The sequence below is a fragment of the Babylonia areolata genome, chromosome 19, assembly GCF_041734735.1.
Source record: "Babylonia areolata isolate BAREFJ2019XMU chromosome 19, ASM4173473v1, whole genome shotgun sequence".
NCBI lineage: Eukaryota > Metazoa > Mollusca > Gastropoda > Neogastropoda > Buccinidae > Babylonia > Babylonia areolata.
This window is the reverse complement of record NC_134894.1, coordinates 13859582-13875002: the sequence shown is the minus strand read 5'-3', so window position 1 is coordinate 13875002 and position 15421 is coordinate 13859582. Positions and strand designations below refer to the sequence as shown.

The window sequence follows — 15421 nt, the reverse complement described above, 5'->3', positions numbered from 1 at the left end:
AGAAAGCAACGAGGCCAGCGAAGAAGGGCCACCCGTATCAGCAGTACCCGACGAAGACAGCCTCGAAAAAACCGTCTTTTCCGAGATGCTGCGCATTGTGGATCAAAAGTTCGACTCTCTCAGCGCCAGAATGACCGTGCTCGAACGCTCCATCAACAGCCTCAACTTCTACAGCGTGCGGCAGTTCCGAGAGATCACGGAAAGCATCGAGGGCTCCACGGAAACCACCGAGCGTTTACGGAAACAGGTCAGCAAGTTGGACGCCGACGATCGCGCGCTGAAGGCGGCCGTGTCGCAGGTGGGTCGCGACATCAACGGCATCAAGAAGAACATCGGCGTCATCAACGTAGGCATGAACGACGTGAAGGCAGACGTGGAGGTGATGAAGGTCAACATGAAGGACTTCCGGGGCAACTCGGAGAAGATGCTGGACGACATCGCCACCAGCATCGTGTACCTGAACGAGAACACCAAGCAGAAGACGGAGGAGCTGCGGGGCGTTGTGGAGGGGCGGGCGGTGGAGGGGCGGATTGACGGCCTGTCGAGGCAGCTGAAGGAGGACAGGAACAGACTGCTGAGGGCCATGGAGCAGCTGGAGGTGGCCTCCTCTGCACGGGACTCCGCTGCCCCCGCCAACTGCACTGTCAACTTCAGGTCATTCATTTGTTGTTGCTTTTTTCTTTTGTCATCATATGATTGCTTACAACCTCATTTACCAAGTATTGTTGCTTAGAACTCGGCCGACCAAACACTGAGAGCCGTATCAGAGCTGATGAACTGTAAATATTGGACAACAACAACAAAAAACAAAACAAAACAACAACTTGTGACAATACCAACTACAAAACAAGCCATTTCTGTTTAACGTCCCGTCACAATTACTGGTAACTGTATTTAAAGAAAAGAAAAAAAAAAAAAAACTGGAAAAAAAGAAAATTATGATCAAGTATAAGTACGTTATATGGGAGGCAGGGTAAGGAAGGGTTAGGACTTATATGGAACAGGTTCTTGGGATGAGAAGATAAGGCGAGTCTGGGGAGGGTAATGCAGGTTAAGATCAGGTGAGATGGGGTGAGACAGAGAACGTCAGGGTACAGTGAGTGAGGCAGGATAAGACAGGATAGGGTGAGGCAGGGTAAGTTATGTTAGGGAAGGAGAGGTAAGGCTTTGAGAGAGAGAGACAGACAGACAGACAGAGAGACAGAGAGACAGAGAGAGAAAGAGAAAGAGAGAGAGAGAGAGAGAGAGAGAGAGATATTTTCAGATCTACTCTCTGTTTATTATTTTTACAGCCCAAATGGCTTGATATAAAGAAAAATACAATTTGCTTATTGAATACACCGTCCGAAAAAAAAAGACCACGACTTTGTAAAGAAAAAATAAAATTTGCTTATTGAATATACCGTCTAGAAAAAAACGAAAAAAAAAACCCCCAAAGAAAAAAAAGAAAAAAAAGAAAAAAAAAAAAAAAAAAAAGAGCCTGACCTCCTTTCCCCCCCCTCTCTTTCTGTGAACAGACCTCTGGAGGAACGCCTGGACAAGAAGTTCGCCGACATGAAACGCCAGGCCAAGAACCACTTCCTGGAACTCTTGAACACCGAGGAGGAAGACACCGGAAGTGACGTGCCCTCCTCTTCCTCTTCTTCCTCGCCGACAGGTGTCGCTCAACCACCTTCCTCACAAAAGAACTCGGCTGCCGAGATTAGGAGAGAGGCTGGGGAGACTAGTTCGGGAGAGGGTCGGGGAGACGGGGAGAAGGTGATGCGGATGCTGGCCAACATGACCCGGAACGTGATGGACGCCGTGGCCTACTTCCGGCACACCGGGGGCATGATGGAACGGCTGCTGGCCACCACAGAGTCCGTGGCTCGGGAACAGGTGAAGCGGTAATGCTGGCGATGACGATGATGATGCTACAAACGATGATGATGATGTTAACGATGACGATCATGATGGTAACGATGACGGTGATGATGGTAACGATGACGCTGATGGTTGGTAACAATACATATGACGATGCTACATATGAAGGTGATGGTGTTGACGATGACGTTTATGATGCTTACGATGACGGTGATGATGGTGACATTAATGACGATGATGCTAACAATGACACAGATGTTGCTAACAAGTACGATGATAACAGTGAAGACGGTGATGCTAACAATGAAGATGATGATGCTGACGATGACGTTGATAATGCCGGCTAACAATAACGACGATAATGCTAATAATGACGTGATGATGCTAACAATAGCGGTGATAATGCTAAGAATGCCGATGCTGCTGCTAACAATGAAGATGATGATGCTAACAATGAAGACAGTGATGTTAACGATGACGGTGATGATGGTTACAATGACGATGATAATGCTTACAATGAAAATGGTGATGTCAACGATGACGTTGATGATGCTTACGATGACAGTGATGATGTTCACGATGACGATGATGATGCTAACAATGACGATGACGATGCTAACAATGAAGACGATGATGCTAATGATGACGGTGATGAAGTTAACGATGACGGTGATGATGGTAACAATGAAAATGATGATGCTACAAATGAAGATGAAGTTAACGATGACGATCATGATGTTTACGATGACGGTGATAGTAGCGACAATAAGGACGATGCTGTTGCTTACAATGACCGATGATAATGCTAACAGTGACGATGATGATGCTAACAACGACGGTAATAATGCTAACAGTGACGATGATGATGCTAACAACGACGGTAATAATGCTAACAGTGACGATGATGATGCTAACAACGACGGTAATAATGCTAACAGTGACGATGATGATGCTAACAACGACGGTAATAATGCTAACAGTGACGATGATTATGCTAACAACGACGGTAATAATGCTAACAGTGACGATGATGATGCTAACGACGACGGTAATAATGCTAACAGTGACGATGATGATGCTAACAACGACGGTAATAATGCTAACAGTGACGATGATGATGCTAACAACGACGGTAATAATGCTAACAGTGACGATGATGATGCTAACAATAACGGTGATAATGCTAAAATTGACGATGATGATGCTAACAACGACGGTAATAATGCTAACAGTGACGATGATGATGCTAACAACGACGGTAATAATGCTAACAGTGACGATGATGATGCTAACAACGACGGTAATAATGCTAAAATTGACGATGATGATGCTAACAATAACGTTGATAATGCTAAAATTGACGATGGTGATGTTAACAATAACGGTGATAATGCTAAAGTTGACGATGATGATGCTAACAACAAGGGTGATAATGCTAAAATTGACGATGATGATGCTAACAAAACTAAGAATAACGGTGATAATGCTAACAATGACGTTGACGATGCTGTTGACAACAACAACAACAACAACAACAGCAATAATAATAATAATAATGATGATGATAATAATAATAATAGTAATAGTAATAATAATAATGATGATAATAATGATCATGATGATAATAATAATAATAATGACAGTGATGAATGATGATGATGATGATGATGATGGTGATGATGGTGATGATAATGATAATGATAAGATGGAGCGACTGCTGCCCACCACCATAGTTCGTAAACTGATAATATGATGATGCTAACAAAGATGATGAGGATGAAGATGATGACAAAAATGGTAGCATTAATAATAATGATAATGCCAATAATAATAATAATAATAATATAGAGCGACTGCTGCCCAGCACAGAGTTGTTGGCTCGTGAACACGAAATTCTTCCTCTCTCTCTTTTTTTTTTTCTTTCTTTTTCTTCTCTTCCTATTTCTCCTCCTCCTTCTTCTCTCTTAACTCTGTGAAGAGTCACTTGGACGCCGCACAGAAGATCTGTTCACTATACTCCACCAGGTCTATCGGTTGTGTCAAAGTCTCGGTTTCTGCAAATGGTTTTCCTGTTCATTGTGCAATGTTGTCAGCCCATCGAGGGTTTTTTTTTTTTCTGTCTTCCCTCCGTCTCTCTCCATCAACAGTTCCTTGGAGGTTTGTTCGTTTTATCAAGGCCACTGGGTCTTGTTATGTGGAGGTAGTATGATAACCAGAAGAGCAAAAACAACAACAACAACAACACAAATAAATAGATGACCACCACAGAGAGCACAGCACGTGATCAAATAAGATGTTGATAACAATATTGGCACTACTACTACTGCTACTACTACTACTACTACTACTACTACTACTACCAGAGGGATCGATGGATAGAGGGGATGGCGTGATGGGGATTGTTGTTGTTGTTGTTGTTGGTGGTGGTGGTGGTGGTGGTGTGTAAGCGTGTGTGCGTGATATATATGTGTGTGTGTGTGTGTGTGTGTATATATATATATATACACACACACACACACACGCACACACACACACACACACACACACACATATATATATATATATATATATATATATATATGTGTGTGTGTGTGTGTGTGTGTGTGTGTGTGTGAGAGAGAGAGAGAGAGAGAGAGAGAGAGAGAGAGAGTCCAACAGAGAGAGTGAACAACACTGGACGTGCTGTATAATCCTTAAAATCCAATACTGTTATTATTATCATTAGTAGTAGTAGTTGTAGTAGTAGTAGTAGTAGTAGTAGTACTAGTAGCAGTATCATCATCAAAGACAGCGAAATCGTACTGACCACAAGAATGTGAGTACATTCCGGACTGCTGTTCAGCCACACAGACAGATTGATAGACAGGCGTGCAGACAGACAGACAGACAGACTGACAGACAGACTGAAAGACACGCCAAAAAAACTCAGCAAAACTTTAAACTTCTAATTAGAGACAAAGGCGAGAGAGAGAGAGAGACATACAACAGGCGGAGAGGAAAAAAAAAAACCACCTAAAAAACAACAACAAACCCACAGCAAGCAAACACACCCCACAAAACTGTTGAATTGGCATCGAATAAACATTTATGTTGTAATCTTGCCAGTGTGCATGGTTATGCACTTGGAAACTCTGTTGGGGTGAATGTCGGCATGTGTGTGTGTGTGTGTGTGTGTGTGTGTGTGCGTGCGTGTGTGTGTGTGTGCGTGCGTGCGTGCGTGCGTGTGTGTGTGTGTGTGTGTGTGTTTGTGCCAGTGTGTGTGTGTGTGCGTGCGTGCGTGTGTGTGTGTGTGTACACGTACGCATTGAAGTGTGTATACGTTTGTTGTTGTTGCTTTTGTTTATTTTTTTTTCTGCGCACGGGAGTGAGTGAACGAGAGAGAGAGAGAGAGAGAGAGAGAGACAGACAGACAGACAGACAGACAGACAGGCGGAGACGGAGAGGCATGAACAGCAACAGTGGGACTGTCAACATCGTTAGTGGCAACTGTCTGGAAATTCATCTGATCACAAGATTTGCACACCAACCTCTCTGGCTACTAAGAGTCGTAAAACACAACCAAAGAGTTACTAGTTCTTTTCTTCCTTGTTTTCTTTGTTGTTTTTTTTCTTTCTCTTAACGCCATCCGAAGTGATCCATACACATCCATACCTTATCGCTTCATCCACTTTTGTTGTTTTTGTATCGCTTCAGACACAGCTCCGCTACGACATGCTGGACAGTGGACTGTGGGCCCCAGGTCCTGACGGGGCTTTCCCCGATGACCAGCACGTGACCAACGCCTCCGACCTCCTCCCCCGTGAAGGGGACTCCGAGGTCAGCCCCACCCACCCTGGAGCGGCGGCTCCAGACAAGGCTGCCTCGCCACTGGCCGCTGACTACGCCGCTGCCGCCAAGAGCCGAGCCAAGGCCAGACGGGTCTACACCCCTGCCTTCAGGCAGCCCGCCCATGATGCCTCCAGCTCTTCTCCGAGTGCTCACCCTTATCCTCATTCTCTTCCTCATCCTCATCCGCTGAGCAGCGAGAAGTCTTTGGCGGTGCTGGCGGAACTGGCGAAGAATGGGACGATGCTGTTGGACGTGCTGACAGACCTGGCCCAGCTCAGCTCCTCCTCGCTGACCAAAGCCGTGGGATCCCTGCACCAGGAGGTCGTGAGGCTGGAGGATGTCCGCGCCAGGCTCAACGAAGGGCTGCTCTACCCGGGCAAAGCCTCCTCCTCCTTTTCTTCTTCCTCCTCATCGTCCTCTTCATCGGGTCCAGCAGTGGCAGCGGGTCCGGTGCCAGGTCTGGGCGGGGACCTGGGCAGCTTACAGAACACCACCCGGACCATCTTCACCATCGTGGAGGCCATAGCGTCCAACACGGGCTGGATCCCCTACATCTTCCACAACATGCAGCAGGTGGAGCGGCTCACCAACAAGACCCTGGAGCTGGCCAAGCGGTCCCTGCTCTCCGTGCACTGGAACCGAGGCATGGCCGACGCCGCCTTGCCGGACTCCCTGCTGCAGGGGCCGGGCGGTGCTCACCGGGCGAAGGGGTCCCCCAGTCAGGCTGAGGCCCTGGACGTTATCTACGACACCAACGTTCAGCTGCGGAGGATCTTGCCTGCACTGACCAGACTGGTGGCCGAGCCAGGTGTGTGTGTGTGTGTGTGTGTGTGTGTGTGTGTGTGTGTGTGTGTGTGTGTGTGTAAAAGATGGGGGTGTGGTTGAGATATAGGGGGACATGCAGAGAAATGATAAACTAGAACAATAGAATCAACAATTCGTAAATATATGTGAAACAGCAATTAACAACATAAACGAAAAAAAGAAAAAAAAAAAAGAAAAAAGAATATTGGAGGTCGCGTCAAAAAAACAAAACAAAACAAACTCTAATTGGACTGTGTAACAGGGATTCAGCAATTTCGAACAAGTGTGTGTGTGTGTGTGTGTGTGTGTGTGTGTGTGTGTGTGTGTGTGTGTGTGTGTTGACATAGCAATTTTTATTGTATTTTCTGTCTGTCTGTCTGTCTCCCTTTGTCTGTGTCTCTGTTTCCCGAAGAAAATGAAATATGTAATCCATATTATGTTTTTGTTTGCCTGTTCTACATGACACGATGAAAAATGAGTGAACCATATTACCGAAATCCACGTCTCTTCAGCTTTAATTTACTTTTGGCATCTAAAAATGAAAATGTCGTGACAAACATGGCTTTAATTGTCTAAAAGGATTGAGGCCACCACATGATATCAGTACCACTTATCAAGTATGTATTCATGTGTTTCGTTTGTACTAATATTGTTTACATCTATATAGAATCTGCTTATGTTACGACTAACCGTTTAACGATAGTGTAACACTCCTTACATTCGCATCTCTCTCTCTCTCTCTCTCTCTCTCTCTCTGTCCACCCGTAATTGTATTTTTATTTCTCTTTTTTATCACAAGAGATTTCTCTGTGTGAAATTCGGGCTGCTCTTCAGCGTCACCCATTTCTTTTTTGTATTTTTTCCTGCCTGCAGTTTTTTTTAAAATTTCTTTTTCCTATCGAAGTGGATTTTTCTACAGACTTTTGCCAGAAACAACCCTTTTGTTGCCGTGGGTTCTTTTACGTGTGCTAAGTGCATGCTGCACACGGGACCTAGGTTTATCGTCTCATCCGAATGACTAACGTCCAGACCACCACTCAAGGGCTTGTGGAGGGGGAGAAAATATCGGCGGCTGAGCCGTGATGCGAACCAGCGCGCTCAGATTCTCTCGCTTTCCGGGCGGACGCGTTACCTCTAGGCCATCACTCCACACATTAATGTATCTTACCATACAACTCTATGAGGGTGCTTTGGTCAGGATGGGGTAGTGGTTTATTGCATGATTCTCGAACGAAAGTATGACCATGAACTCGACTGTAATGCTTCCATGCATTTTTTCTCCTTTTCAGTTACTCTTATATTGATTTCATATTAATTGATCTGTCTTGAACGGGATGGAGGCGGAAGGTGGTATGAGGAAGGTGATGATCGGGTACTAGGGAGGTGGATTGTACTGATGCATGTGTTTTCGTTGCGTGTGTGTGTGTGTGTGTGTGTGTGTGTGTGTGTGTGTGTGTGTGTGTGTGTGTGTTTTAAGAAAAGAAAGAAAGAAAGAAAAGAACGCATCGCGTTTCTTATGTATTACCCTTGTTGATAAAGAATGTATCTTATATTTACCTCTCTTTTCTCATCTTACCTCGTCTCGTCAGTATTTCACCTTACCTTATCAAACATTACCTTATCTCACCTTACCTTTCCATATCTTACCTCATCTCATCTTATTTGGTCTTATCCTTTTTTTCTCTTCTCTTTTATCTTATCCTGTCTTAAGTCTGTCTTATCTGTGATCTTGTTCTATCGTATTTTCTCTTGTGCTGTCTCCTAAATATTACCATCTTACCTTAACTTACCATATCTTACCTTACGATACCTTACTTTTACTTACCTTACTTTACCATTCCTTACCTTACTTTTCCTTACCTTACCTTACCATACCATACCTTACCATACTTTTCCTTGACTTACTTTACTTCACCATACCTTACCTTACCTTATCATACTGTACCTAACTTTATCATACCTTACCTTCCTTTTTCTTACCATACCATACCATACCTTACCTTGTCACACCTTACTTCTCTAGGCCTGATTAAGCGCGTTGGCTTACGCTGCTGGTCAGGCATCTGCATAGCAGATGTGGTGTAGCGTATATGGATTTGTCCGAAAGCAGTGACTGATACTTTACCGATACCTCATCTTGTCTCAACTTCCCTCACCATACCTTACCTCACCTTACCTTCTCTCCAGAACCGCTGATCGCCCTGGCAGAAGGCAGCAGCTTCAGAGAGGGGAGGGTGGAGGTGTTCCACAGGGGGCAGTGGGGGGCGGTGTGTGCCGACAGCATGGGGCACGAGGAGGCGGACGCACTGTGCAGGCACCTTGGGCACGCGGGCGGTATCTGGGCGGGCGAGCTTCCCTCTGAACGCGGCCAGGCCGTGCGCTACCGACAGCTGAACGCGACCTGCCTGGATTCGCCGCAGCTGTGTTCTTTCCTGTCCAACAGCAGCAGTGTTGTGGAGTGTCTGACTGGGCAGTTCGCCGTCATCTGTGGTATGTGTATATGTGGTGTTGTGTTTTGTGTGTGTGTGTGTGTGTGTGTGTGTGTGTGTGTGTGTGTGTGTGCGCGTGCGCGTGTACTAGCGGTGGAATCGTGAGACGCATGTCATAAGTGGTCAGTGGGGAGCGGGGAACAAAATTCACTTTTCTGCATACCTAACTGGCTTCTCACTCTCTTTCGTGTGCGTGTGTGTGTGTGTGTGTGTGTGTGAAGCGGTTGAATCGTGACTGACGAATGTCATAAGTTGTCGATGGGGAGGTGAACAAAATTCACTTTTCTGCATACTTAACTGGCTTCTCACACTCTTTCGTGTGTGTGTGTGTGTGTGTGTGTTTGACTTTGGAGGGGTGATGGCGTGGTGGTTATGCACCCAATTAGAAAGCAAGTGTCCACGTGTTCGTGTCCCTTATACGGAGGCCTACTTGCTGTCATTGATAAGCAGGGCGGTACAGATGATGTCACAACAAGGACTGTCAAGGCCAGAGCTGCCTTTTTCAGCTCAAGAACATCTGAAGCTCCAGAGTGCTGTCAAAACAAACTTATATCCGGCTTTTCTTCTTCTTCTTCTGCGTTCACTCGTATTCACACGAGTGGGCTTTTACGTGTATGACCGTTTTTACCCCGCCATATAGGCAGCCATACTCCGTTTTCGGGGGTGTGCATGCTGGGTATGTTCTTGTTTCCATAACCCACCGAACGCTGACATGGATTTCAGGATCTTTAACGTGCGTATTTGATCTTCTGCTTGCATATACACACGAAGGGGGTTCAGGCACTAGCAGGTCTGCACATATGTTGACCTGGGAGATCGTAAAAATCTCCACCCTTTACCCACCAGGCGCCGTCACCGTGATTCGAACCCGGGACCCTGAGATTGACAGTCCAACGCTTTAACCACTCGGCTATTGCGCCCGTCAATCCGGCTTTTCAATTCCAGCGTGAAGTCAGTGCAGCTGTATGGTGCTGAGACATTGTGAGTGACAAAGACTACCCTCGACAAAGTGCAGATGTTTATCAACAGCTGCCTGAGAACAATTCTCCAGACAAATCAGCAACATTGACTTGTGGAAGAAGACAATTTAGTGCCAGCTGAAAGCGAAACTGGAAGAAGGGGGTGGGAATGGATGCTACGAAAACCATCGTCAGGCATCACCATACATACACTGACATGGAAACCCCAAAGGGAAGAGAAAGAAAGGCCGACCAAGAAACACATGGCGAAAAAAACCTCCAGACAGACACCACAGACACCCAGAAGAAGGACACTATCTGGGGCCAGACAGAGGGCAAAGGCCTATGACAGTGGACTATGGACGACGGGTGCAATAGCCGAGTGGTTAAAGCGTTGGACTTTCAATCTGAGGGTCCCGGGTTTGAATCACGGTGACGGCGCCTGGTGGGTAAAGGGTGGAGATTTTTACGATCTCCCAGGTCAACATATGTGCAGACCTGCTAGTGCCTGAACCCCCTTCGTGTGTATATGCAAGCAGGAGATCAAATACGCACGTTAAAGAACCTGTAATCCATGTCAGCGTTCGGTGGGTTATGGAAACAAGAACATTCCCAGCATGCACACCCCTGAAAGCGGAGTATGGCTGCCTATATGGCGGGGTAAAAACGGTGATACACGTAAAAGCCCACTCGTGTGCATACGAGTGAACGTGGGAGTTGCAGCCCACGAACGCAGAAGAAGAAGAAGAAGAAGAAGGAGAAGGACTATAGAGATCTTTTGTTGATGGCCTATACCGCAAATCGTATAGCCTAGGTAAACAGGTGGCAGCAGACTTCTGATCCAGTGTTCACCAGTGCTCAGAGTTCGAGGCCACGGTTTGGCGTGGTGGTGCTGCGTCCTCGGGAAAGGCACTTGTCTCCGATTTTTCCACTCCATCCACAGGTTTGACAAGGCACCTGGCTTCAATTGGGGAAGGTTAGAAGTGGTAAGGAGAAGATTTGGTCCAGCCTTCCTACTAACCTGAGCCCCGAGACATCAGTACCTCACCTTACCTTATCAAACATCACCTTGCTTTATCTCATCTTACCTTACCGTATCTTACCTCATCTCAGCCCTGAGACACAGTGGATGTGAATTCACCGCCTCGATGGCTCAATAGGCCATGATACCTTTATTTGGATGTGAATTCACAGCCTCGATAGCTGCAATAGGCCATGATACCTTTATTTGGATGTGAATTCACAGCCTCGATAGCTGCAATAGGCCATGATACCTTTATTTGGATGTGAATTCACTGCTTCGATGGCTCAGTAGGCCATGATACCTTTATTTGGATGTAAATTCACAGCCTTGATAGCTGTAATAGGCTGTGAGACCTTGCCTTGATGGCTGCAATAGGCTGTGAGACCTTGTCTTGATGGCTACAATAGGCTGTGAGACCTTGCCTTGATGACTACAATAATAAAGTGGATGTGAAATCAATTCCTCGATGGCTGTAATAGGCTATGGGACATTTAATTGGATGTGAATTCATTGCCTAGATGACTGCAATGGGCTATGAAACCATTCACCTTATTCATATTCTTCTTCGTTTTCTTAGTAGTAGTAGTAGTATGTAAGTAGTCACTGTCACCGATGTATGCTGCAGGCCACATGCTGCGCCTCACGCCGATACCAGTGCTACAAGAGGAGGACGACTGAACGATCATCATCATTATTATTATTACTATTATTATCATCATTATATAAGTAGTCGCTGTCACTGTTGTGTGCTGCAGACCACATGCTGCGTCTGACGCCAATACCAGAGCTACAAGAGGAGGACGACCGGACGATTATTATTATTATTATTATTATTATTATTATTATCATCATCATCATCATTATGTAAGTAGTCGCTGTCACCGTTGTATGCTGCAGACCACATGCTGCGCCTCATGCCGATACCAGAGCTACAAGAGGAGGACGACCGGACGATTATCATTATCATCATTATCGTTATCATTATCACCATCATCATCATCATTATGATTATATAAGTAGTCGCTGTCACGGGCGTTGTGTGCTGCAGACCACATGCTGCGTCTGACGCCGATACCAGAGCTACAAGAGGAGGACGACCGGACGCCGGACACGGGGCTACTGTCCCTGCACCACCAGGGCCAATGGCTCCCCATCTGCGGTCAGGGCTGGAGCGGCTACGAGGCGCGCGTGGCCTGCCAACAGCTGGGCTTCCGGGATGGGCGGGAGGTGGAGGAAGGCGAGGTGGGCGAGTGGCGCCACCTGCTGGGCAACGTCACGGCCTGGGTGTCCGGGGTGAGCTGCAAGGGGGAGGAACTCCGTCTGGACGCCTGCACCGTCGACAGCTTCCGGGCCAAGGCGTGTTCAGACGATGCGGCGCCCGCTGCTGTTCGGTGTCAGTGAGGGGGACTGGTTTGTGTGTGTGTTTTTTTTAACTGACTGGTTTGTTTTGTTTATTTCTTGTGTTGGTAAATGTTCCGAAATCATATATATATATATATATATATATATATATATATATATATATATATATATATAAACATTTATATATATTTTTTTCATTTATTTTATTCTGTTTTATCTATTCGCTTCCTTATTTACTGACTTATTTTATGCTATTTCATATCGTTTTATTTCATTTCACTTCATTTTATTTTATCTTATTTTATTTTACTTTTTCAATTCTTCGTCTAACTTTTTTTTTGAATTTTTTTTCTACGTTATTCTATTATTTTGTTTCTACGTACGTTCGTTGGCATTTGTGATGTCTGCTAATCTCAGAGGCGGTATCCAACGTGAAGGGAAGGGACATGGGGAACCCCTCAGTGTCATGGCAACTGACCAAGTCCTCTCCCCGACACACAAAGTGTGTTAGTGTACAGTTATCGCCCTTCACTCTGACGCTAACGCTGACGATGACGCCCCCAGTGCGACGGATGGCCCTAAAGCGCTACGATCGTCGTCATCATGGTCGCGGCGTTTAATGCAATGCAGTTTTAAAAATCCCAAGTCCCTAGCGTGTTGTTGAAACATTGTCTGGGGTCTTGTGTTCACGACTGATTGATTAAACACTTTGCTCAATCAGTGAATCTCGTGTGACGGTGTGTGTGTGTGTGTGTGTGTGTGTGTGTGTGTGTGTGTGTGTGTGTGTGTGTGTGTGTGCGCCATGTGTGTGTGTGTGTGCGCCATGTGTGTGTGTGTGTGTGTGTGTGTGTGTGTTTGCGCCCAGTGTGTGTGTGTGTGTGTGTGTGTGTGTGTGTGTGTGTGCGTGTATGTCTCTTAATTTGTCTCATTTTGGAAATTGCATGAAAGAAAAAAGGGAAATTAATCGAGTTTTTTGTTTTTGAATACATAAAATCTTGCAGCTGTGTACACTTCTGAAAAACCTGACGAAAAGTGGGGATGTGACTTCACACTGTGTTGATAATGCTTCACACAGGGCGACTGAAGCTGTCGGAACAAATTCTGTGTGACAACTTGAAAGTGTATAATTGTACACCACAGCAAAGCACCGGCGTTACAGCACAGCACAGCACAAAGCACAGCACAGCACAACAAAATACACCAGTTTCATCAAAGCACAACGGACGCAGCAAAATACATCACAGCAAAACACAATGCAGCAAACCAGATAACAGCAAAACAAACCAGGCGAGCACAACACGGCAAATGGCAGCCCAGCAAAGCAGTGATAAGAAACTCTAGGGGGAGCTGGACAGTACAAGGTCTCCAGAGAAGAAGCCCCGCTCAGTCAAGTGTTTCGGCCCTGAACTCCTTACACTCCAAGGGGGCCGGTCATGACTCATGGATGCCCTTGTATTGCCACCTTTTCTTTTTTCCCCTGGTCCTCAGCAGGTTCGAATTCGCGCCTCCAGGGTGGTCCAGTCGCCACTTCACTGAGGACTGAGTCACCTTTTCTGGCAGACGTTTTAACCACTGAGCCATCGTACGCCTCCTAGTTTGAGAAGGGAAATTTAATCCTTGTGCCAGAAATCGACAGTTGTTTCACTGATGAGGCTGTAGGCAGATGCGCCCGGCCCACAAACCCTCTTGCACCAATCTCTATGGCGAGGACTTTGGCTTGGAAGGTCAGATTCTGTCAGGCTGCTGGCTAGACTGGCATACTCAGTTCTCGGTCTTGTAGATGTGGGCTTCCTCCATTCTGCTTTCGTATGGCACAGTGAGCTCAATCAGAACCTCTTGTTTCGTTGCCTTGGAGTGGAGTTCTATGTCAGGTCTCATGCCGCTCTTGCTGATGAGCAAAGCACAACTGTGACACAGCAAATCACACTGCAGCAAAGCACATCTGAACAAAGCAGAAAACAACAGCAAAGAATTACACAGCACAAAGCACAACACGGCCCGCGGAAAACAAATGCACGAAAAGGGACATCATTCAGTCTGATTACATAATTACGGCACGGCAAGACAAGACGGGGTTACATAATTCTAAACAAACGAGGAGGGAAATAACGCCAGTGGTTCCAGAACATTAGCAATGCAGTTCTGATTGTTAGCGTCTGGAGGATTCTGAATGACGCTCAGGTGAACTGAAGAAAATTCGGTGCAGAATATTTAGAACAGCATGACGTCAAAAAATCAATTTGCATCAAGATCAAACGACCCACTCCGCTTGGCTGTTCAGTATTAAGGCTAAGATCTCGGGGAGCGGATGTGGCAACTGCGGCCGGTCAAAAACAACAACAACAACAAAACAACCGGTCATGTTTGGGTCTCACCCAGACAGCGTGTGGCACGGCTCACGGCGCCAGCTGAACACCTCAGTCTCCCTGGGATTTTTTTTTTCAACTCGGCCCAGTTGATGGTCTTGGCCGGGACAGCGACGATACCTTCTTCCAGTCGCCGGCGTTCATGGCCTGCAAGACAGTGTATGGCTTCCCACAGACTCAAACTAGATACCACAGACTTAAAATTATTCTTAAGTGCGTGACGAATGCCACTGCACTGGGAATTGACTGGTTCGAATTACCAGTCTTCCAGAGTCTGCGCTGGTAAATAAACATTAAATTAAATTAAAAAAAAAAAAAAAAAAAAAAATCACCGGCCTAAGGGAAACAACTACTCCCACAATGCATGTCTAAAATATTCTAGAGTGATTTCCCTTCCGCAGTCTCCAAGGTCGTTGTCTTCTGTTTAAAATATCTTCGCTCTTCCTCTGTGGCCGTCATCCTGTTATTGTAATGTTTCCTTGTTTTTCTATGACTCAAAATATTTAGTGGGAATAAACTCATTGTCATTGTGAAGAGAAACCGTAACACACAAACTTAATATGATTGTGTGTCTTCGTGCATCACTGACCTCTACTGATGGCTCCGCTCCTGATCATACTAAACAATTCACTGGTATCGCAACAGACGCCAAAGGACGGCTTCAGGAGACGGGTGGCGGCTTGCGACCGTGCTGTCGTTCCCTTTGCTGGTGGTGGGCCGTGTCTA

At 46.0% G+C, this 15421-nt stretch overlaps 1 protein-coding gene across 1 annotated transcript in view; it reads left to right on the top strand.

Annotated features, from left to right (window-relative positions):
- Positions 1-12461, top strand: part of LOC143293467 (uncharacterized) — a 14806-nt gene extending 2345 nt beyond the window's left edge. Inside the window, exons 1-5 of the mRNA XM_076604352.1 lie at positions 1-654; positions 1518-1878; positions 5557-6499; positions 8683-8985; positions 12016-12461. The exon at positions 1-654 is cut by the window's left edge and continues 2345 nt beyond it. Of these exons, the coding sequence (XP_076460467.1) occupies positions 1-654; positions 1518-1878; positions 5557-6499; positions 8683-8985; positions 12016-12368 (2614 nt within the window). The 3' untranslated portion in view covers positions 12369-12461. The remainder of the gene's footprint in view (positions 655-1517; positions 1879-5556; positions 6500-8682; positions 8986-12015) is intronic.
- The last annotated feature ends 2960 nt before the right edge of the window (positions 12462-15421 follow it).